The 23040-nt window shown below is 44.9% G+C and overlaps 1 protein-coding gene across 1 annotated transcript in view; it reads right to left on the bottom strand.

The window, feature by feature from the left end:
• PDLIM1 (PDZ and LIM domain 1) overlaps positions 1-23040 on the bottom strand; it is a 46097-nt gene that overhangs the window by 17701 nt on the left and 5356 nt on the right. The window contains exons 2-4 of the mRNA XM_079899572.1: positions 12015-12166; positions 10850-10934; positions 6847-7046 (exon numbers count right to left, since the gene is read on the bottom strand). Coding sequence (XP_079755698.1) covers positions 6847-7046; positions 10850-10934; positions 12015-12166 — 437 coding nt within the window. The remainder of the gene's footprint in view (positions 1-6846; positions 7047-10849; positions 10935-12014; positions 12167-23040) is intronic.

Below are 23040 nucleotides of genomic sequence, written 5' to 3'. Positions count from 1 at the left end.
AGATGCTACCAGAAACCAAACCAAAACAAAAAACCAGAAAATAACAAGTGTTGATGAGGATGGAAAAACTGAAACCCTGTGCACTGTTGGTGGGAATGTAAAATGGTACAGCACTATGGAAAACACTATGGAGATCACTCAAAAAATTAAAAATAGAACTACTGTATGATCCAGCAATCCCACCTCTGGGTATATATCCAAAAGAATAAAAATCAGGCTCTCAGAAATATTTGCATACTCATGTTCACTGCAGCATTGTTTACAATAAATAGCTGAGAGGTGGAAGTAACCTAAATGTCCACTGACAGATAAATGGATAAAGAAAATGTAGTATATTCAGATAATGGATATTATTCAGCCTTTAAAAAATAATGCTGTCCCAGAACCTTGAGGACATTATGCTAAGTGAAAGAAGCCAGTGACAGAAAGACAAATACTGCATGATTCCACTTATATGAGGTGTCTAAAGTAGTCACTCTTAGAAGCAGAAAATAGAATGGTGGTTGCCAAGGGCTGGAGGGAGGAGGGAAAGTGGAGTAGTTCAATGGGTGGAGAGTTTCTGTTTTCCAAGACAAAAAATTTCTAGAGATCTGCTGTACAAGAATATGTATGTAGTTACCACTACTGCACTTTATACTGAAAAATGGTTAAGATGGTATATTTTAAGCTATGTGTTTTTTACCACAATTAAAAAATATATATCTTTAGAACAGAAAAAAAGGAACTACTGGTACCTAAAACAACCTAACTAAAATCAGATAGCTCTCCAGTGAATGATTCTGAGTAAAAACAGTCAATCTCCGAAAGTTACATACTGTGTGATTCCATTAATAACATTCTTGAAATAATAAAATTGCAGAAATGGGAGCAGCTTAGTGGGTTGCCAGGGGTAAAGTGGGGTGCAGGGGTGGGAGGGAAGTGGATGTGACTATAAAAGGGAAACCTGAGGAATTTCTATGGTGATAGAAATGTTCTGTATCTTGGCCATATAAATGGCAATATTCTAGTTTTGATTTCATGCTTATGGTTTTCAGGATGTTACCATTGATGGAAACTGGGTGAACGTTATAGGGGATTTCTCTGTTTTGTTCCCTATAAGGGCAATATGAATCTACAAAGTTTAGTTAAGTTTAAGACAAATTTTCTCCAAATGATGGAGGCTAGACACTAACTGGAAATGATGTAGAGGAGATTTTAGTATGTGATTTTTATGTAGGTGGGGAGAAAGGATGTAGGCTGACTCAGAAAAACTGTTCATGTCTGAGCTGCCCCAACCTCATTACCCCAGTGTTCACCAAATATGCAATTCTGAGAAACCCTATGTAATCATTTTTGGAAGGGGAGCCTGGTCAGTGTTCCCTAAGTTTTAATCTTCAAAGGCCTAGATGTTGGATCTAATAAGAAACCAGAGGAGTAATTCTGGGCACCAGGAGAAGAGGGAGGAACATCCAGACCCCCAGGCCAGTTCTCTGTGGGCTGTGGGCAAGTTTAGTTAGAGGGGCAAGCAGCCACCTTCATGATGGAGGTTTTCTTCTGACCAAGCTCCAGTGCGTCAGGGCTAATATAATCCCTCTGGTATCAGCTGAACAAAGAACAATGAATGCTTCCCTTTATTTCCACTGTACCTGCTTAGAAATCTGCCTCATGAGTTTATGGGGGGATCCCCTGAGAGCACAAATTGGAAGAGCTAGTATCTTGGGACTATTGTGGTGGCTACGGGAGCCCAGCTGCTTATTCCATGAATACCACTCCATCAGGAAGGTAATCAATTGTACTGGTTGGCTGAACTTAAGCTACAGTGCTGGGAAAGAAAGAAACTTGCCCTAAGTTACAGCAAAATCTTCTCCATGACATTTGTCTACGTGCTTCCGCCCTCTGGAGCCCCAAGTACTGAGAAGTGATGGGTATGGAGCTCCTTACGCGTGCTGAAATCAGTAACAAGTAGCATTTACCGAGCACCACCAGAGGCCAGGCCCCAGGCTGGATGATAGTTTTTGCACATCGCATTGAAATTTCTCAATAACCTGGTGGTGAGGTAGTTCGTATTATCTGCGTTATAGATGAAGAGACTGAGTTTCAGAAGTTACGTGGTTTGCCCAAGGTCCCACAGCTAGCATGAGGCAGAGCTGGAATTCAGGCTCAGGCCCCTCTATCTATGAAGCCTGCACCTTTAAGAAAGTATCAAGTAGTATCACATATATAATGAAATCCAGGCCCCAAATCACCAGAAAATGACCAGAGCCCCTAAACTCAGTGGAAGGGGGTCAGAGGGCAGGTGAAAGCTTTCTGCTGATCAGAGACACATTTCCTCCACCCACTTGGTACACAGTAGGCACTCGGTAAACGACTGTTAAGCTGAACTGACCCAGAGGCCCTCCCACTCAACCGTGTGTGCTGGGAGAACAGGAGGCAGATGGCAGGCACCTCCTTGCCTGTCTTCCCCGTTGAATTTGGCAGTGGCAACGCTGTCTGTGTTCCTGTCTGACGGGGATGGGGCCCTGGGAAATCCTACAAGACAGACGGCCACACACACACCAGGCTGCTTTGAAGGGCATGCGACAAAGAAACAGAGTGCGCCCCAGGGTATCCGTGATGACCTCAGATGCAAAGTATGAAGTGAGCCAATTCTGTAACCTCAGCGAATTTCACAGACTAAACAGTGGCGGGTGAGCGCTTGTGACTTCTGCTGACAGAGCGGCAACATGACCTGGTAGCTGCTGGGTTTGCACGAGAATCTTCCTTCACTGATATGTACAAGTGGCCTCTCTAGGAACAGACCAGTAAGCAGAGACCCACGCACAGGGCATTTCCTCCGCCAGGGGTTGCCGGTATTCCCACTGTTGCTGGATTCATCCTCAGAGAGTTTGGGATAGACCAGGAGCTGGGACCCCTCTGCTGAGAAAATCTGGACGGAGACTTGTGATAAAGACTCAGAGGCTGCTGTAGCCAAGAAAGTCTGCCACAGGAGGGGAGAGGGGCTGCAGGAAAGGCTCGCAGGGTCCAGACAGTAGAGATTGAATTGTTTCAGACTGGAGGGAGGGAACAGGCGGGGAGCAGGAGAGAAGAAAGAAGACATTAATTAAAGAATAACGGCCAAGGCCATACTAAAAATACCTCCCTGGCACATATTTCTGCCAATGCATAGCAGCCTTTCAATTAAGGATGTGTCATTTCCTGGGTTATTAAATCCAGATCATGGAACATTCCACTCTGGGACAGTAAAAGAGGGTCACGTTCTCAGCCTCCCCCAGCACAAAAGCAGCAAAGAATGGGGATCACGGCTCTCGGTGTTTCCACCACTCAACTCCCCACTGAGCTGCTTGGGAGAAAGCTTCCCTTCGGAGTATGTCCGTGGAAAGCTTAGGGGGGCCCAGCATGGCGCTCTTAGGTACCCCATAGGCCCCCACAGTCACCGTGAAGGGCATCCTCATCATCTCAAGCCAGTAGGGCCTGGCAGGACTCAGAATTGAAGGACGAAGAAGCATTAGTAGCCCCTTTACTACTACTATTGGTTACTACAATAAATGCTGGTGACCTTTAACATCTTGTAAAGCCAAAGTCACACGGCAGAAAGTCTCCCCTGCTGGGCCCTGCGAAGCTTAAAAGGAAATTGCAAGGCCCTCTCAGTGCTGGGCACAGGGACCTGCGTGCGGCAGGTGCCCAAAACACCTGCCTCTCTTTTTCGGAGAGAAGGACTATATGCACAGTATGATCAAGGGGCTCTCGAGAGATCAAGGGGCTCCCCACAATAGCTCTTTCCAAACATTTAAGTAGTTTGGAACCTCTTGTGCCTTAACCTGTCCTAACCTACATCTGCAGCAGTGGGTTTGCCGTTTAATCACCCTAACAGCTGGGCAGAGTCTTGTTAAAGGTGAATTGAGAAGAAATTGAACAGCAAAATTGGCTTCAGAGCTAGTACAAGAACTGAGGATTCCAACCCTAAATGAAACAAAAAGATAAACCTACAGACTGGGAGAATGTATTTGCAAGCAATACGACTGACAAGGGGTTACTTCCCAAAATATGCAAACAGCTCAAAAAATGGGCAGAAGGGCTTCCCTGTTGGCGCAGTGGTTGAGAGTCCGCCTGCCGATGCAGGGGACACGGGTTCGTGCCCAGGTCCGGGAAGATCCCACATGCCGCGGAGCGGCTGGGCCCGTGAACCATGGCTGCTGGGCCCGCGCGTCTGGAGCCTGTGCTCTGCAGCGGGAGAAGCCACAACAGTGAGAGGCCCGCGTACCACAAAAAAAAAAAAAAAGAGTGGCCCCCACTTGCCGCAACTAGAGAGGGCCCTCGCGCAGAAACGAGGACCCAGCACAGTCAAAAATAAATAAATAAAAATAAATAAATAAAAATAAAAATACTGAATACATAACTACTTTAAAAATAATAATAAAAAATAAAGTGTACCTTAAAAAAAAAAAATGGGCAGAAGACCTAAATAGACATTTCTCCAAAGACAACATACATATGGCCAACAGGCACATGAATGGATGTTTAACATCGTTAATTAGAGAAATGCAAATCAAAACTACAATGAAGCATCACCTCACACCAGGCAGAATGGCCATCATCAAAGTCTACAAAGAGGGACTTCCCTGGTGCCAATGCAGGGGACACGGGTTCAAGCCCTGGTCCAGGAAGATCCCACATGCCACAGAGCAACTAAGCCCATGCGCCACAACTACTGAAGCCTGTGCTCTAGGGCCCGAGCTCTGCAACAAGAGAAGCCACCACAATGAGAAGCCCGTGCACCGCAACGAAGAGTAGACCCCACTCGCCGCAACTAGAGAAAGCCCGCATGCAGCAACGAAGACCCAACAACAAACAGACCCAATGCAGCCAAAAATAAGTAGTGTAAAAAAAAAAGTCTACAAAGAACAAATGCTGCAGAGGGTGTGAAGAGAACCCTCCTACACTGTTGGTGGGAATGTAAATTAGTGTAGCCACTATGGAGAACAGTGGAGGTTCCTTAAAAAACTAAAAATAGAGCTACCATATGGTCCAGCAATCCCACTCCTGGGCATATATCTAGAAAAGATGAAAACTCTAATTTGAAAAGATACATGTACCCCAGTGTTCACTGCAGCACTATTTACAATAGCCAAGACATGGAAACAACCCAAGTGCCCATCAACAGACGTTTGGTTTAAGAAGATGTGATACACACACACATGCACGCACGCACGCACACACCCCCCTGAATATTACTTAACCATAAAAAAGAATGAAATAGTGCCATTTGCAGCAACATGGATGGACCTAGATAATATCATACTAAGTGAAGTAAGTCAGACATATTATATGATATCACATGTGGAATCTGAAAAATAATACAAATGAATCTATTTACAAAACAAAGTCATAGATATAGAAAACAAATTTATGGCTACAAAAGGGGAAGGGGGGAGGGATAAATTAAGAGTACAGAACAGATGCACACCACCATATATAAAATAAATAAACAACGAAGATTTACTGTACAGCACAGGGAGCTATATTCAGTATCTCGTAATAACCTATAATGGAAAAGCATCTGAAAAAAATATATATATATACATATAAAAAACCGAATCACTTTATACATATAAATACCTGAAACTAACAGAAGATTGTAAATCAACTACACTTCAATTAAAAAAAAAAAAGAACTGAGGGTTCCAAGCGGAAAAGACCCTCCGAGATCAGACAAGTTTGGAGCACATGGTATATTCCAACAAGTCTGACTGTCAGCAACATCTAAAAATCAGGGGATTTCAGATGAAAAGCTCTCTGCCTTCTGGTTTGATGAAATGAATTATCAGAAATGGGAATCCCAGGCCTGCATGTGGTGTCTGGCTGGAGCCAAGGAGTGGTTCCCCCTCTGGATGGGGCATGCACTTGTCCAGCCGCCACGGGTCGCTCTGCTCCCCCTTGTCTGTACTCAGAGCTCTGTCCTTGAGTCCTTATCTTCCCTGCCACCTTTGGGCATGTGAGGTGGTAACTCGTGCCCTAGTCCCTCCCGTTTTCCACCACAGACAACTGATCCCATCTCTTACTCTGTCGTCAAACCCAGTTCTCTACCATGGGCTGTGAGATTCCCAGTGTTTCTGGATTCATCTTCAAAGTGTTTGGGAGGGAGTCGACTCTGGGCCCCCTCTGCTGGGAAGATGCAGAGGATCCTTTGGATAAAGACTTAGAGGCAGCTGTGGCCAAAGGCGACAGGCCTCCCCAGCCCTAAGCAAGATGCTTCCTAAGACCTCTCCACCATGGCCACCTGCAACCCTTCCTCTCCCCTGGGCAAGCCCACCTCTGCCTCTGCCCCAGATCTGAACCTGTTCTAACAGACACACATTTATATCCTCATGGACTTCTTTCTATTATCTCTACTGGGCCACTTGAGGGAAAAAGGCAAACACTGCTTCACCGAAAACTGCATTCAGGTGCTCTTCCCTCGCTCAGACCAAATGGTGATCGTAAGCAGAAAGCCCAAACTATAAAAACTGAAGAGTTTCTTGGGAAGCAGCAGAGCTGTCAGGGAAGAAAGATGGTCACTTAGAAGAAGACGATGACCACGGAAACCAGGATGATAATAACATAGGTCTCGGTGAATACTCAGCTGGTGTGTCAGACCCGGTACTGGCATTTTACAGGTTACTTCTTATTGTACAACAGCCCCACAAGGCAGGTGGTATTACCCCCTTTTTAGAGATGAGGAAAATGAACACAGAAAGAACTGCGCTAGAGTAGGCATTTTTCTCCCAGGGCTAGTGGCTGAACCTTCTCCCCGCTGCCTGCACGAGCCTGTCCTGGCGTGAAAAGCCTCTTCCAGGACTGGCCCAGAGCGGACTGCACGGGCCTACTTACGCTCTGCCATTCATCTCCTGCCCGCTGGCTGCCGTCTTTGACTCCAAGGCGTTGTTGAAGTTGGAGATGTTTTCAGGGGAGTAGAGGCCAGCTGGGTTGTTGTACTGGTTTGTGATGACCCTGGGGGCAGGGCTGGAGGCAGGTGAGGCGGTAAAGGGCATGGCACTCCGGTTGTGGGCGCTTCCTATGTGTAGGACCTCCTGCGGGCAGAGATCAGAGGAGAAATCGGGGGGGTGTCCAATACGCACCCCTTGATGGACGGTACAGGCTGAGTGCCAGGGAGAGAGAGTTGTTCCAATGAGCTATGATGGCCCTGGCTCAATGCCAAACTAGCTGAGGGGCTCTGACAAACCCACCTGACACGGGGCAAGACCCAGGACGTTGCACGAGCCAGGCACGTGTGCAGTTTCATCCGTCAGCTCTGCCTCCTGGTTCTTCCCTGAGGCCCAGCAGAGCCTGATCTCCTGCTGGGTACCCCTGGGCAGGACACCCCCTGATGCCCTGGGCTGTCAGGATCCAAGTCATAGCTGAAACACCCTTTTCAGGGCACATTTCCAGAGGGATTAAGTACCAGGAAGAGAGGAACTGGCATCACTTTGGCGCGGAGCAGGAGATGATAAAAGGTGGAGATGAATTCCCCAGGAAGGAGCGGTTTAGAGAAGCAAGATAAGAGGGTTGTGTCACCAGTGAAGCAGCTGCTGACTAGGCAGAGAAGCCTCAGGGCGCTGGCAGAAGGGGCTAACGGGGAATGACTGATCTGGTGTTTTGTGTGGGAGAAGGCCAAGGCTGATCAGATGGAAGGCTGGGGGATACCTGCTACAGAGCGGTGCCCAGGGGGAGCTGCAGGAAAGGACTTTGAGTTCCTCCTGTGCTCATTCCCCTCTTTCTGTAATGTGAGGAAGCGCCTCCACCTCCACACTGGACTGCCAGGGCTTGGTGGATAATCACTACGGCTGCCACACCTAGCAGCTACTTTAAGAACACCCCCGAAACCTTTTTAAACGAACATTCGCCTTTTGAAAAAGATCACGGCTTTTCTGATGACTCAGTTAGCAAGATGCTTTCCGCATGGGTGTTCTGGTTCAAACTCTGCTCGCAGGTGAGAGCGTACTCTGTGCAGCCTGCTAAACTCGATGTGCGTCCTATTTTCTGGGTCTCCCAGAAATCCTCCTGAATCCTGTACTCCTTGTTAACACCCAGGCCCAGAATGACTGCCCTTCCTTTTTTTTTTCTCTCTCTTTCTTCACTAAACCTTCAAGTCTTTTACACTTTCTTAGAAAACGATGATGAAAACCACCAGCTTAATTCCCTGTGTACTGACTTAAAAGACAACATGAAAATGTGTTTATGATGATTCAGATAGTCTCCCTCTTCAACAAGTCGGAATCAGTGCGGTTTTACTGTATACGTTACGTTGAGCTGACTTTATCCACGTTGGAAAAAAGCTCAGTACACACAGCTTGTTCACCAGAGGGGAAGTATAATTAGTTAAGAAAATAACTTCAGCAGTAATCAAAGAATGGTTAAGTACGTTCCTCGGCACAGCTACCCCAAGGAATAAGAAGGGGTCATTAATGGCAGCAGACTTCCCGAAGGGTGGCCTGGGACTCTGGCCCCCGTCAGTGGCTACCCTGCAGCTCTGTGGGGCAGGTGGACAGCGGCAGCCAGGACTGCAATTCTTTCCTCCTCTCTCCTTCCCCACAGCAATTCCTTAGGAGCATCTTAGGATGCTGAGCACCAGGGAAGAGCCCTCATGTTTCTGTCTTGGCTCAGTTTTTTCCCTGTTGCTTCCTGCTCGGCTTTGGGCAAGTTATACTTCTTTCTTAGCCATTGCACAGTGCCCAGCACACAGCAGACAGTCACAGTGTCATTCCCTTCTCCTTCCATAGAAACACATTTTCAGTTAGAATGGAAGTCAGTAGAAAATGCAGGTTGGAAATTCTGATTTTTTACTTTATAGAGAATCTCCTAAGAATGTATCTGTTTTGTATATAAAAGGAGTATCTCTAACCCCATGTGAATACTGGTCTTTCCAGAAGTCAGGCGGTTAATTCAGGGCCTGCCTTTTGGAAGGGATGATGTCATTGTTTGGGCTTTGTATTTATGTCTCCAAGGAAACTCAATAATGAGGAAATATAAACTAGGTGTGTAACTACACTGACCTCAGATAAGCTGGGGTGTGGGCTAGCCTTACATGAATGAACAAATCCTTTAGTTATAGATGAACTCTGCTCTTACTCATTCCTCTGTTTTAGAATGACTGGAAGTGGAAGATTTTGGAAAAATGAGAGGTGGGAAGTTTTTCATATGAACAAAGAATTACTGGAATCAAAAGAAATGTATAGTCAAGTTAGATGTTAAAGTGTTGGAGATTTTTTTTTAACCTGAAGAAAACTACCTTCAAAAGATTAATATAGGTACTCAGATTATATGTTTAAGATGAAAATTCAAGTATAATACATATAAAAAGTATAACTAAAATGTAAGCATTGCCTTACTGAAGTGGAAACTAGGATTTTAGATAGACCACATTAAAACAAAATCATTCCTTACATATTATAAAACATATAAGGACTTAACACATTAAAACAACATTTATAGTAAATCTAATGAAGTGGCTGAGAACTCCCTAGGAAATTGGAATTGACTGTGGCATGTTTTAAATTAGTTTGCACAACTGCCAGTTTATAGACTGAATGCCATTTCATGAACTTTCCTTAGAGGGGCTGTACAGAATAATATGATCATGTCAGTTTTGACATGCCAGATGCAAAATGATCCTTAAAGTGACTCTTAGGACTAAATATTATTTTTATTAATGGGAAAAATTTTCTATGACTGCATTTCTGACAGTTTAATGGAAGACATTTGAGAAAATAACCATTCACATACAACCACTCAATTTACCCACACTAATGTACCCAGTGAGTTCAATTTCATACAAGTTTCTGTTTTAGGTATAAAAGGTAACGAGCTATATGTTATCTTTTGATTATACCTCAATACACCATAAAAATGAAACAGTGTCCCAAATTTAGAAAAAGAAAATTAAAGTTCAAATCTTCAATTGGGGCTAAATGTATAACAACCACAAACCAGTCTAAAAGGAGTTTCAAAAGCCATTATTGACTTACCTACTAACAACTCATTAATTTATCCGAGAGACACACTTTGTGAAAAGTAGCACATCAGAAAAAAAACAAAACAAACAAACAAAAAGTAGCATATCAGGAGTGAGGAGTTTTACAAAGATGTTCTAAACATTCTTCTCTACGTTTCTCCCCTTGTTTCTAAAGACTACCCATTCATTGTAGATAAGTTAGGAGATGTAGTTAAAGAAGAAATACAATCGCTTATAATCTATTATGTACAAATATGGGATCTCAGGACAGTCTCCCATCCAGGAAGTTCTATTTGGCCAACAAATTGTGCATTGACTCCCTATCACATTTTCCAATATGAACTACCACTTTATTTTAGTAATTTTAAGATCTCACTGTAAGAAAACTAGATTCCCATCCTAAGGCTCTTGGAAACCAGGCAGTAGGACCCGGGACCCGGGGTGGGGCGGGGTATGTCTGGGTTTACTACTAAATTTCCTTGTAGTTCCTCTAGGCTCTAGGCCTTCTTTTTGTCCCTGGCATGATTCATTTGCATCTGCAATCCATAATGAGCTGAGTCAGCACCCCTATTTTGCCATGGTTCTGCCACCCTGTTCTGCACAGGAAAGCTTCCACACGCTTCCCGTATCCCCTTCCTACCCGCTGTGTCCAGCCAAGGCCCTGGCGTCACTGCCCTGGGGTTTTCCAGCCCCTTCCTCCCACAGTTCCCTTACGGGAAGAACCAAACAAGAGCCAGGTCCCAGCAGTGTCAGCGGAGGGCCCTCCCCCTGCGTCCTATCCCCTGCCTCCAGGGCAGGAAAAACGGGAGTGTGCCTAGCGGTGTCAAAAGCAGAAAGGCCTCTGGGTGCTGACAGCAAGGGCCATGGTGGGCAAGTACTTACTTGGGGTTCAGAGGCTAAATTCATCTTGTATGGGTGACGTTTCCCTTCCTCTGTCACCAGAGGAGACCAGATTTTCTGTTCAGATCTGCAACAGATTGACAAAGCTGCTGTTTCATGCATGCTAAATAAATAAAATATACTAAAAACGGAGTGGGAAAGTGTCCCCTCTTGCCCGACTGCTAGCCTCTGAACTAGCATTCTGCCCACGCCTTCCCCTCCATTTTGCTATCAGTGTGATTTTCGGAAGCACCAACCTCATGACATCATGTCTGATGGCTGTGTACGCTCAGCCCTGAGGGATTTCCCAAGCTGCTGTCATTCTTCCAGCCTCATCCTCCCCCACTGCGCTCTGTACCGCTGACCCAGCCACACCGGCCTCCTCCATGCTCCTGGGCATGCCTGATGCCGCCCCACCTCTGCTCAGGACGGAACAAGCTCCTCTATCTCATCCAGTGTTCCCGATCCAGACCAGATAACCAACTTGTTCGTGAAGTGTATCTGGACCAAACAAAAGTGATGCCTCCTTTTCTGAGCTTGGAAAGGATTTCCTTGTACCATTCACACAGCAACTCTCTAGGTCGTGTCTCAGTTTTCATTAGTGTAGCATTTTTTCACTCTTACGGGTAAAGAATATTTGTACTTATCTTTTTATTTTCAGAGTGCCCAGCACAAGGCCAGATATATACAAGATGGAGCTATTCAATGTGTTGGTAAATGGATCAAAAAAATCAATTAATCTGTAATGAATGAATGTCTTGAAGGAGAAGATGTGGACTGAGATAGAAATGGAGACAAGAATGAGGGATAAATGTGCTTTTGAGGGGATAGTAATAGTGCACCTCCCATGAGGGTAGGGCTCTGAAGTGTACAAGATGGTTTTCTTTTCATTATACTGATTTCGCTACCTCAAAATTTTGGTTAGTTGTGTTAGGTCAAATGAAAATGCAAATATCTCAGAGAAAGATGCCCATACTATGAAGAGCACTGTGAAAATTAGAGAGGAAAATGAGCAACCTGAAATTTCAGTTCCACAGACCTCTGCCTGCCTACACCATACAAGGCACTGAGCTGGGTGGGTAGGGGATCCTGAAATAGGTGAAGTAGTCCCTGTCCACAAGCAGCTTCCAGGCAACCAGAAATGAGCGAGTGTTTCCACGGGCCTCACCTGGTTACTGTGAGAGTCATGTTGTCTGTGCAGCCCTTGATTTTGTTCTGAGCTTCCAAGTGTGTCATATTGCTGGTATTTTCCCCATCGATGGCTGTGATTACATCTCCAACACATAAATTAGCTGTAGCAGCCTTGCTTCCAGGAGTGACCTGGAAAAAAGGAGAGGAGAGCTGGCTTAGTTACCATCTGTCTCCAAGGAAACCACTGAGTAAATTACCACTGGATTAAGTATTCACTAATGTGGATCAAAGCATTTAAGAAGGGAAGAAGGCTAAAATCATAAGTTTCAGTAATAATGATCCTTTATAGTTATGTAATACATCGTGGTTTACAATGAGTTCTTTTCTATATACCATCTCATTGGATCCTTACAATAACCTTGTGAAAAAGGAAGGCAAGTATCCGACCCTATATTGGTCCCCATTTTAGACACCAAGAAACTGAGGTTTAGAAAGATCTGTGACTTACCTGGGATCACCCAACGGAAACATTACTGTATTACTAGTCATCCAACTATCAATAGTGTAATCAGAGCCAGGACTCAAACCCTAAAGCAGACCCAATGTTCTTCCCACTGTCTCTTGCTGCTTCCCTAAAATAAGTCACCAATTTAAAAAAAACACACACTTAGAGAACATTATGTACAGAAACATCCTATTTCTATAAAAATCTTAACAATTAATATGCTATTCACACACAAAAATATTGGGATACTGCATACCAAACTTCACAGTATTACATTGCTGTAATGTTTTTGGTTTATACAATGAGCTTGAATTACTTTTGTAATTGAAAAAAGCAACAAAGAATATTTTTAAATACAGTAGTATAGGTTTATACTGGTTCATTTCCTCCCAGCCAGGAAACTGACTATTAGGGTTTAGCCCCTTTGGGTGGCTGATTTACAGGCCAGTGCTTCTAAAACCAGTGGTTCCAAATTTATGGGCAACCCATGCTTGGGGGAAGCCAGCCAATGACCGCAGTGGGTCATCAAATTCATCTGCCTAGTGAGCGTTACACGTGACCTGAATAAATATCAAGCTTCACGTGGAGATGTCCAACTATCTTTCAAGTGAATAGACGCTATCGTGATGACCAAAGTATGAACTCATTTTGAAGTAGTACTAACCTCAGAGATGATTTTTCCTATTAGGTATTTTCTAAACCAAGGTATACTAAAAATAGGACCATGATCCCAAGGTCAGTCCATGACTTTGACATTAAGAGACCTTCCCTGAGGAGAAGTCCAAGCCCTCCAGGAGCAGAGTACGCCCAGACTCCCAGCACCCACAGGGCTCTGGCCTCACCTTGGAGAAGGCCCTTGGCCCCTGGGAGCCCAGTGAAGAAGATCCTATGAACATTTGAGGGTCTCCGTAAGGCTGAACCACAGGTAAGAGGCCTTTCAAGACATCAAATCAGGACACAAGGCTTATGTCCTGAGCCTCCGTGTCTGATGCAGTTTTCAGCAGCCAGTTTCTGCCAAACGGAAAACACTGACCCTTCTGAGGTGGGCTAGTATGGTGGCTGCTGTCATGGCCATCCCCCCCATCAGTGCCCTATCCCCACAAAACAAGGGGTGGATGACTTGATCCTTGAGGTTCCTTCCGGTTCAGACATGCTATGACTTTATCAGGCAAAACTCTCCTGGAATGTAGCAGGATGTGGAAACCAGTGCAGAGATCCTGACCTCCTAACCTTCCTTTCTGGCGTTCCCATCATCTGTTTACCAGAGATCTGGCCTTTAGAAAACAAAAGTCCCCAATCCAAGGTTCGGATCTTCTTCTAATGCAGCCACTGGGAAAAGATATTTTATACAGGCGAGCGTAGGCCACACTCCTTTCATTTGACTTCGGGGAGTTAGTTCTGAGTCACCCAGTACGTGCCATAAAGACAACTTCCTCTCATTTTCTGCCCGTCTTCCCGAGGAGACTCACCTGGTGTGACTTCATGTATATTTTGCTTTTTCTAAAGAACAACACAGACCCCTTGTTTTACAAATGGCCCTAAGCATCACTTCATTTGGGATGAGCCGTGGTTCTGGGTTGGCAAACTCTGTCTCCAGGGAGAACAGCCTGATTGAACTCATTTATCAGGACCAACTCTCATGGTCTTAAAAAGAAGTCCCCTTGGATAAAATCCGGAATCACTAATGAGGTTCCTCAGGACTGTGCCATTCCCCTACTAAGCTCTAGCTACAGGGGCCTTCCTGCCTTCTTTCCTGCTTCAGGGCCTTAGCACCTGCTGCAGCCACTACCTGATTAACTTCTTGGCTTAAATGACCCTTCTCACAGAAGACTTTCCTGAATCCTCCAATCTAAGTCACATCCCTTGGGCTTCCCTGGTGGCGTAGTGGTTGAGAGTCCGCCTGCCGATGCAGGGGACATGGGTTTGCGCCCCGGTCAGGGAAGATCCCATATGCCGCGGAGCGACTGGGCCCGTGAGCCATGGCCGCTGAGCCTGCGCGTCCGGAGCCTGTGCTCCGCAACGGGAGAGGCCACGACAGTGACAGGCCCGCATACCGCAAAAAAATAAAATAAAAATAAGTTAGATCCCTTGTCAACCTTCCCCCTGCCCCCCCCACCCCGTCAACATTTTTATACACTCTCTTCTTCACGGCACTTGTCAGTTAGGTTTGTAAATCTATTCTGTGGGTTTGTTTACATAATGCTTGAGCCTACTAAACAGTAAGGTGTGGGAGAGCAGGATTTGTCTGCCTTATGCACTGTGGTATCCCCAGTGCCTAGCAGTGACTGGCACATAGTAGGTGCTCAGTAAATATTTGTCCAATGAGTGACTGAATCCAAAATATCTAGCGGTTGTTAAATATGTAATCATGCTGCTTCGTTCCATCCTTTAAAAAAATGACTATTTCAAAAGGAATCAAATAATCACTTTCCCCAGCATTGCTATCCTGGACTGGGACCACTCACAAAACTAAAATGAGGAGATGGGGGCGGTGGGGGGCAAAAAGCCTGAGAAAATGAAAACAGAAATTTCCTTTTACTTTCATATGCTCAGCTGCTAAGAACTCTGGAATTTCCAGCATTTGGTTCCAACTGTCTTGGAGGTGAGGCATTTCTGCTAAGTACATCCCAACAGATCCTGGACAAGTTAGAACCAGTCTTAAGAGCCCTGAGTCTGAGTAATCAAGGCCTGGCCATCCTATCTTTTGGTCTGATTTATTTTTTAAGCCAAATTAATGGGGAGCCAAAGGAAATCTCAGAAAGTTATAAGACAACATCATTAGGTGGGGCTCAGATGGAATCACATATAAATAAAGTCCGCATTCTTTTATGAGCTGTCTATTTCTGGGGGGAAAATGGATTTAAACAAATTATGGGATTTGCGTTTTACAAAGCTCTTTCACAAACATTCTCCTAGTTGAGATAATAATGATGATGACCTCACCACCAACATATAATTTTTCAGATGAGGAAATTGAAACTCAGAAAAGCTGTGACTGACTCAAGTTCACACAGCTAAAGGTTGGAGCCTGAACTTGAAACCAGATTCCCTCATTCCAAATTCCATTCCCCTTCTGCTTTACCACAATGCCACAAGCAGAGGCTCCAAACCCCACTGTCAGAGCCAAAGAGAAATCCAGAATTGAGCAGACTCATCTGTTGTGGCCTTCAACACAGGGAACTGGAGTGTCGCAAACTCCTGCCAAGGCCTGGGTGCCACTCGCCATCCATCAGACAACCATCTCCATTGGTCTGTGCTGAGCTGGGGGCCAGTAACTCCTCCCCTTATAAAATACTCAAGTCAGAGCTGAAAAGCCCTCAGGACAGAAGGCCTGTGTCTCCAACTCTGGTTAGTTCCCATCATGAATGGAGGACTCCAAACCTTACTGCACACTAACTATTCATCACAATCATAGCAGTATTTATCAGTTAATGAGTGTTAATCATGTGTCAAACACAGTTTGTTTGGCAAGGGTAGACTTTCCCAGTCCTCCTGAGATACTATCAGGTAGCCAACATTATTTGCATCTTCATGGAGAAGGAAGTGGAGGAACGGGTTGACAGCTGGTGAGTGGCGGGCTCTGGGGCTCCGAGGTCCGTCCACCTAACCCAGCACGCCCCACTGTCTGTACTGATTTCCTCCTGACCGTCAGATTCCATCAGAACCGGCTCAGAATGGAATCAGCTTCAGTTTCTAGAACAGAAGTCCTATACTCTCCTCCAAAGGGACAGGCCCATTAATTTGTTCAATGGACATTCTCAAAAACCCTCTTCCAGCTTTCTTCCCCAGGGACCAGACAACTTGATCACACAACTCTTGATGCCTGAGAATAAATGGGGTTAGGCACAATTTCCACTAATGAACAATCTGCCGTCTTCTGCAGAATTCACTCATGCCTCTCTCACCCTTTGCCCCCGCAGGCAGACACTTTGCTCAGAGTCCAATCTGTACATCCATCCTATACTGCATCATTAAAGCCTGTGCACTGCCGTCAGACTTCTAAACACAAAAGAAGGTTCATAGAATGTCACTTCTAAATGGCGCAGAATAGGACTATGATGTGGCTCTCCCACTTTCTTCGATTTACATCTCAATAACTAAATATTGCTTTTATACAAAACTGGATGCATACCCTCTGGCCACAGCAAATGAAAAGATGACTTTCTTCCCCCGTATTATGGCATATACCTATTTTATCCCTCCTCTGTTACCTCTTTCTTTCATTCATTCACTCATCAGATAGACATTCCTTAAGTCCATTCTCAAAGACAGTGTAGCTTATTAAGATGTGGCTACTGAAGTTAGATGACCAGGGTTCAAGTCCCGTTTCTGGTGCTTGTGAGGTTAAGTACCCTTGGGTGGGATGTTTCACCTCTGTGTGCCTCACTCTTCTCACCTATGAAACAGGGGTGATAACAGTCCAGGCATCGAAAGGCTGTTGTGAGGATTACCTGAAATGATTCAGGCAGAGCACACTGTCAAGTTCACAATCTCCTGGGGCAGACAGGTATGTACAACAGCTGATGCTAGAAACAAGTAAAGAGGCAATGGGAGCCTAAAGGTGAAATCAGGGAAGGCTCCATGGAGGAGGCATTGCTTAAAACTGTGCAAAGGCACTACAGGAGGCAGAAAAGAGCATGGCAATTTACTGGAATAGCACGTGGACTGGCATAGATAAAACACAGGAAGTGAAGGGAGAGGAAGGGGAGGAGTCTGGAGATGTAAAAATAGACCAGGCTGTAAGAGTTCTGTCATTTTCTTTTTAACAAGACTGTACTTTATCTGGAAAACAATGGGGAACAACAAAGGAGTTTAAACATAGCCTCTGACTCAACTGCCCAGTTACTGCCAAGAAACAACCAATGAGCCCTAGCTCTGTTGAGATTAAGGTGACTGTATTTGTCAGATATTCCCTAATGGCAGTTGAGAGAAGCAGACCCATTCGAGGGGTCGACAATTCAGCCTCTAGGACAGCCATTCTAAGGCGGGCTTCCCCTAGAGGACTTGTCCAAAGGCACTTCTACTTAAAATTACGTATTTGATTGACAGCCAGATTGGGTTCCTTTAACTCCCTAAGCTCAAGATTGAAAGCTGGAGGAGGCCCATGAAATGAATCCAGTCTACAATCTTGGCTTTTCAAAATTTGAATTACTCTGCCCCCTTTAGCTGAGGCAGACACTCTCCATTTTGTCAGTTCTCACCATGCTCTACTGCCCCCAACACAGAAACCTGGGACCAGCTGCCATTTAGCATCTTTCTTGCAGCTGTTAATTTTTCCACTACCTCACCCTCGAGTCAAAACTCTTTTATGTTGTCTCCGAACCCCTTCATGCAAATGTGCTTGTGACCACTGACTTAGTTAAAAAATTATATGCAGAATGTTTCATGACTAGGACTACAAGACACCCTGGTTTGCCCAGGATGGTAACAGATTTTCCCAGCTTAATTATCAAAAGCACCCCATTTCATTTTCAACAGTGTGTTTCAGTCTGGATGATAAATTGTATTGCCACTCTTTTGACAGAGATGGGGGTTTTAACCAAATACTTGTCAAACAGTTTAAACAGTTCTGAAGCAGCCTCACCCCACACCCGCAAGGGAAACTGTCCCTGTTCAAAGGTTCTCTGACTTTATTCTGCAGACAGGAATACAGGTCAATTTCCTGAATGTTCACAGAATGTTGTTAACCTTGACCCTTGGAATTGGCATCTAAACTTCAGACCAGAAATTGACCTAGCTCGCCAATAACTCAAGGGGAAATGACATTGGCAAGGATGAGGCAATGGTTCCCAAACAAGTTGGTCGTCAGATCCCCTCAGGTTTTAAAAATATAAATAGATCTCTACATCCTACTTCAGATCTACTGAGGGGAGTCTACACCATCGGTCCCCAACCTTTTTGGCACCAGGGACCGGTTTCGTGGAAGACAATTTTTCCACAGATAGGGTGGGCGGGGTTGGTTCGGGCAGTAATGCGAGCGATGGGGAGCGGCAGATGAGGCTCACATGCTGCTGTGCGGCCCGGTTCCTAACAGACTGAAGACAGATACTGGTCTGAGGACCGGGGGTTGGGGACCCCTGGTCTACACAGTGTGACCCAGGAATCTTTATTTTTTAAAGCTTCCCGTAAGATTCTGATGCTCACTAGGTTTGGGAACATCAAGGGAGATGCTGACCAGCCTTTTTCCCCCAAAGGTCTCCCTGAACGAAGTTAACCAGGTAAACAAAAAATACTTAGAATCTAAGATCTCAGCGCCTCCAGAGACAACTTCAAGGCTTACATTCTATTAAAATGCATAAAAGGCCCTTAAAAGAAACATCCAGGGACTTCCCTGAAGGTCCAGTGGTTAAGACTCCGCTTCCACTGCAGCGGGTAGGGGTTCCATCCCCGGTAGGAACTAAGATCCCACGTGCCGTCCGTGGGGCGAGGCCAAAAAAAAAAAGAAAAGAAACATCCATTAGAATAGTATTTTCCTATCTCTTACCAAAACAAAGGAAAAAAAAATCCCCTACACCACTGGTCAACATCCTTGAATGCAAATGGAGTACTGCAGAAGTTATTTCATTCCAGATGCCTAAATAACTTAACATGGTTCCTATTTTGCCTCCACCAGAAAACTCACAGCTAAATGTAGTATGCAATTACAGAAACCACCTCATTGAAAGGTCCTGGCACATCTCTTTCTTCTTCTAAGTTCCAAATTTTTAATTTATTGATTGATTGGCTGCGTTGCGTCTTCCGTGGCTGTGCGCGGGCTTTCTCTAGTTGCTGAGGGCTTCTAATTGTGGTAGCTTCTCCCATTGCGGAGCACAGGCTCCAGCAGTTGTGGTACACGGGCTCAGTAGTTGTGGCTCACGGGCTCTAGAGCGCAGGCTCAGTAGTTGTGGCGCACGGGCTTAGTTGCTCCGCAGCATGTGGGATCCTCCTGGACCAGGGCTCGAACCCGTGTCCCCTGCATTGGCAGGCGGATTCTGAACCACTGCGCCACCAGGGAAGACCCCAATTTTTTGTTACATCTTACGGTATGTGTTCTTTTGTTTGAAATTTTGTAGCCATGTATTTTGGTGCTATAAATCACCTTACAAGTTGGGTGTATTAATATTAAATAATGATAACTTAATAATTTTTAACATTATACAAACAAGACTGGAATAAAGAAATTTGGAATTCACGTTCAATCTCAGTGCCATGCACCTTTAGGGACAACCTCCTTCAAACTAATGGCTGTGTCCAAGTATTTAGGTATAAATTTTTTTAAAAATTTTATTTATTTTTGGCTGCATTGGGTCTTCGTTGCTGCGTGCGGGCTTTCTCTAGTCGTGGCGGGCGGGGCCTACTCTTCATTGCGGTGCGCAGGCTTCTCATTGCGGTGGCTTCTCTTGTTGCGGAGCACAGGATCTAGGTGCATGGGCTTCAGTAGTTGTGGCACGCGAGCTCAGTATTTGTGGCTTAGTGGGCTCTAGAGCACAGGCTCAGTAGATGTGGTGCACCGGCTTCGTTGCTCCGCGGCACGTGGGATCTTCCCAGACCAGGGCTCGAACCCATGTCCCCTGCATTGGCAGGCGGGTTCTTAACCACTGCGCCACCAGGGAAGTCCCTATTTAGGTATAAATTTAAACGACTCTGAGCTGGATGACAAAGCAGAGCCCCGCCCCTGCAGTATGCCACTTAGATGCGGAATTTGAACTCTCCTTGGTCAGACTTCTGACTCAGTTTGTTTGCGGGCCCAGGCTATGGCACAGACTTTGAAGCCACATTATAGAAAGAGAAGCTGTATGAGCTTATGCAGTTGGCTTGAAAACCCTAAGAATGTTTCAAAATGTTCTTGGTTACTCCATAACCATTTGCTTAAGAAAATGAGGCAATGAAGTAGTTCAGGTCCAAGCAGCTGAGCTATGCCGTAATCCAGCTTCACTTCGCACTCGCTGCAAAAGGAAGCTATTAACGCTAAGGGGTGGCCGATCAAAGAACTTATTGCTCTTAGTCTGAAAGACCATCATTTCTTAGGTAGGAATATAATTAAAAAGCAGATAGCAAAGTAGAATACTTTGACTAATTGATCAAGAAGTCATCAGTCTCTCAAAGGTCCCTATACAAGTCCCAGTGAATCCCGTGTGCTTTTAAACAGCCCCAATAACAACGACCCATAACCCAAATCCTAACCATTCACTAAACACATAACCTTGGGCAGTTATACTCTCCATTGCTTCAGTTTCCTCATTTGTCAAATAAAATTTATAATAGGGTCAAGCTCATTTGTTGCTGGATTAAATGAGATTTCATTTGTAGAGTTTAGAACAATGTCTGGCCCATAATAAGCACTCAATACACAGTAGCTACCACTAATATATTTTTTTAATAGTACCACTGTATCCTGACACCTTCTACGTGTTAGCCATAGTGCTAAGCTCTGTCTAGACATCATCTTAATCCTCACTACAACCTTTGAAGACAAGGACTATTATTCCCGCTTTACAAATGAGAGCACTGAGGTTTCAGAGGCTAACCCTGCCTGAGGACATACAGCTAATATAGGGACAAGACAAGGTTTGAACCTAGATCAGGCTGATACCGAGACTTCATTTTCCCATGACATCAAGATGGCTTTAATTCTTGATTTGCTGCATTAAAAATAAGGCAGAAAGTACAAAGCAGTGACATCCAAATAGTTCACCATGACATGGTAATTTGATTTTTAAAAATGCTACACGAATGGAAAACTGTCTGAAAAGTTTTGCAGCAAACCGTTAAACAGTGTTTACCTCTGAGAAGTAAGATTGGGGAAAGGTGTTGGAAGGCTTTTACCTTGTGCTGTCCACATTTTTATATTATTTGATCTTTTATAATAAGCACAAGGGTTGTTATGTAAGATTTTTATTGAGGCATAACACACATACAGAAAAGGACACGAATTGTAAATAAACAGCTGGATGGATTCTCACAAAGAAAGTGCACCCGTGGAATCAGCACCAAATAAAGAAACAGAGCATTACCTGAACTTCCAAAGGCCCCTCGTGCCTCCTTCCCATCACCAACCTCCTGGCAAAGGTCACTGTGATCCCAACCTTTAACACTATAGATTAATTTTGCCTGGTTAATCTTATATAATTGCAATGATGTGGTATTTATGCTTTATGTCTGGCTTCTTTCTCTCAACATCATGTCTGCCTGTCTGATCCATGTCATTGTGCATGGTTGTAATTCCTTCATTCTCATGGCTGCAGTGTTTCATATCATTATTTATACGTTTATAAATACATTTATATGTACCACCATTTATTTCTCCATTCCACTGTTGTTAGACATTTGAACTGTTCCGAGTTTGGGGCTATCGTGAATAGTGCTGCTTTGAAGATTCTTGACATGTCTTTTGGTGCCATGTGGACACATTTCTATTGAGCAGTTAACTAGGAGAATTGTTGGGTCATAGGGTCTGATCACGTTCAGCTGTGGAAGTGTAAGTATTTTTTTTTTATTTTTTATATAATTTTTTTAAAGAAATGGATGTAAGTCATTGCTGCATCACCTGAATTTTATTTATCTGTATGCATTTGACAACTTTATCCTATACAGGTCATCCCTATGTCCTATCTTCTTATCTGATAGACATGAGTAGTCATAGCTATTAAAATTAGGCCGAGTCCTTGATCAAGAACCTGGCCTCCTACAAGACCAGAGTGTTCTTCGGAAAGGTGTTTTTCATGTTTATGGCATTTGCTGAGAAGGCAGTGTACTACACATATGAAAATACACCACGGACCTCAGTCACAGATGAGCTTTCCATGTCACCCACGTCGGCCCTAGTAACAGTATCAACAATCCCACAGGGCGCTAAGTGCCATACAGAAGTTACCTTCCTCGTCTGAGGTTTTCATGGGTACATTTTGTTCTGGACTTGGCCGCCACTTTGCAGGCCCATCCTTGGCTGGGCAAGGTGGATCTGTCCTCTCCCTGGTCATCTTCATTTGCCATAAAAACTGCCCCCAAATCCCCTCCTGGCCACCTACAGAGGCTTTTCTCTGGCAAAGCGTCCAATTCCTCGGCTCTTCTGTTCTTCCCTGCCCGCACGGCCATGGAATCCTGTGGCTGGTCTGTCAGTTCTCCCAGGTGGGGCCATGGCTTCTAGCTTTTCAGGAGAAACAGGAAGGGGAGGTGCTGCTCTCTAGGTTGCTCTGAGCTCCAGGGGCACTCAGGCTGAGGCCAACCCAGCCAACCCCCATGGGCATGAGGGCCTCTGGGGTGAGGAGCCCAGGAGAGTCCTGCCCCTCATGTTGATGACTGCCCCGCCATTAGCACTTCTCAGACCTGGGTGCTGGGTAATATTATTATCAATGAAATATTGACAGTTACAGCTTATCAGGGGGCAGAATACTGTGGTTGAAGCTGGCCTGGGAGTCAATCTGTCTGGCTTCAAATCCCAGCTCTTCAATTTACTGTATGTATTGTGTGTCCTGTGTCCCTGTGTCGTGGGTTGTGGGGAGTACAGAAAAAGATAATGCAAGTGCACACCTAGCACAGAGTAGCCATTCAAAATATATTAGCTACTGTTAAAACATTA

This window comes from Stenella coeruleoalba (genome assembly GCF_951394435.1).
Source record: "Stenella coeruleoalba genome assembly, chromosome: 16".
In the NCBI taxonomy this organism is placed as follows: Eukaryota; Metazoa; Chordata; class Mammalia; order Artiodactyla; family Delphinidae; genus Stenella; species Stenella coeruleoalba.
This window is presented reverse-complemented; position numbering and strand designations above follow the sequence as displayed.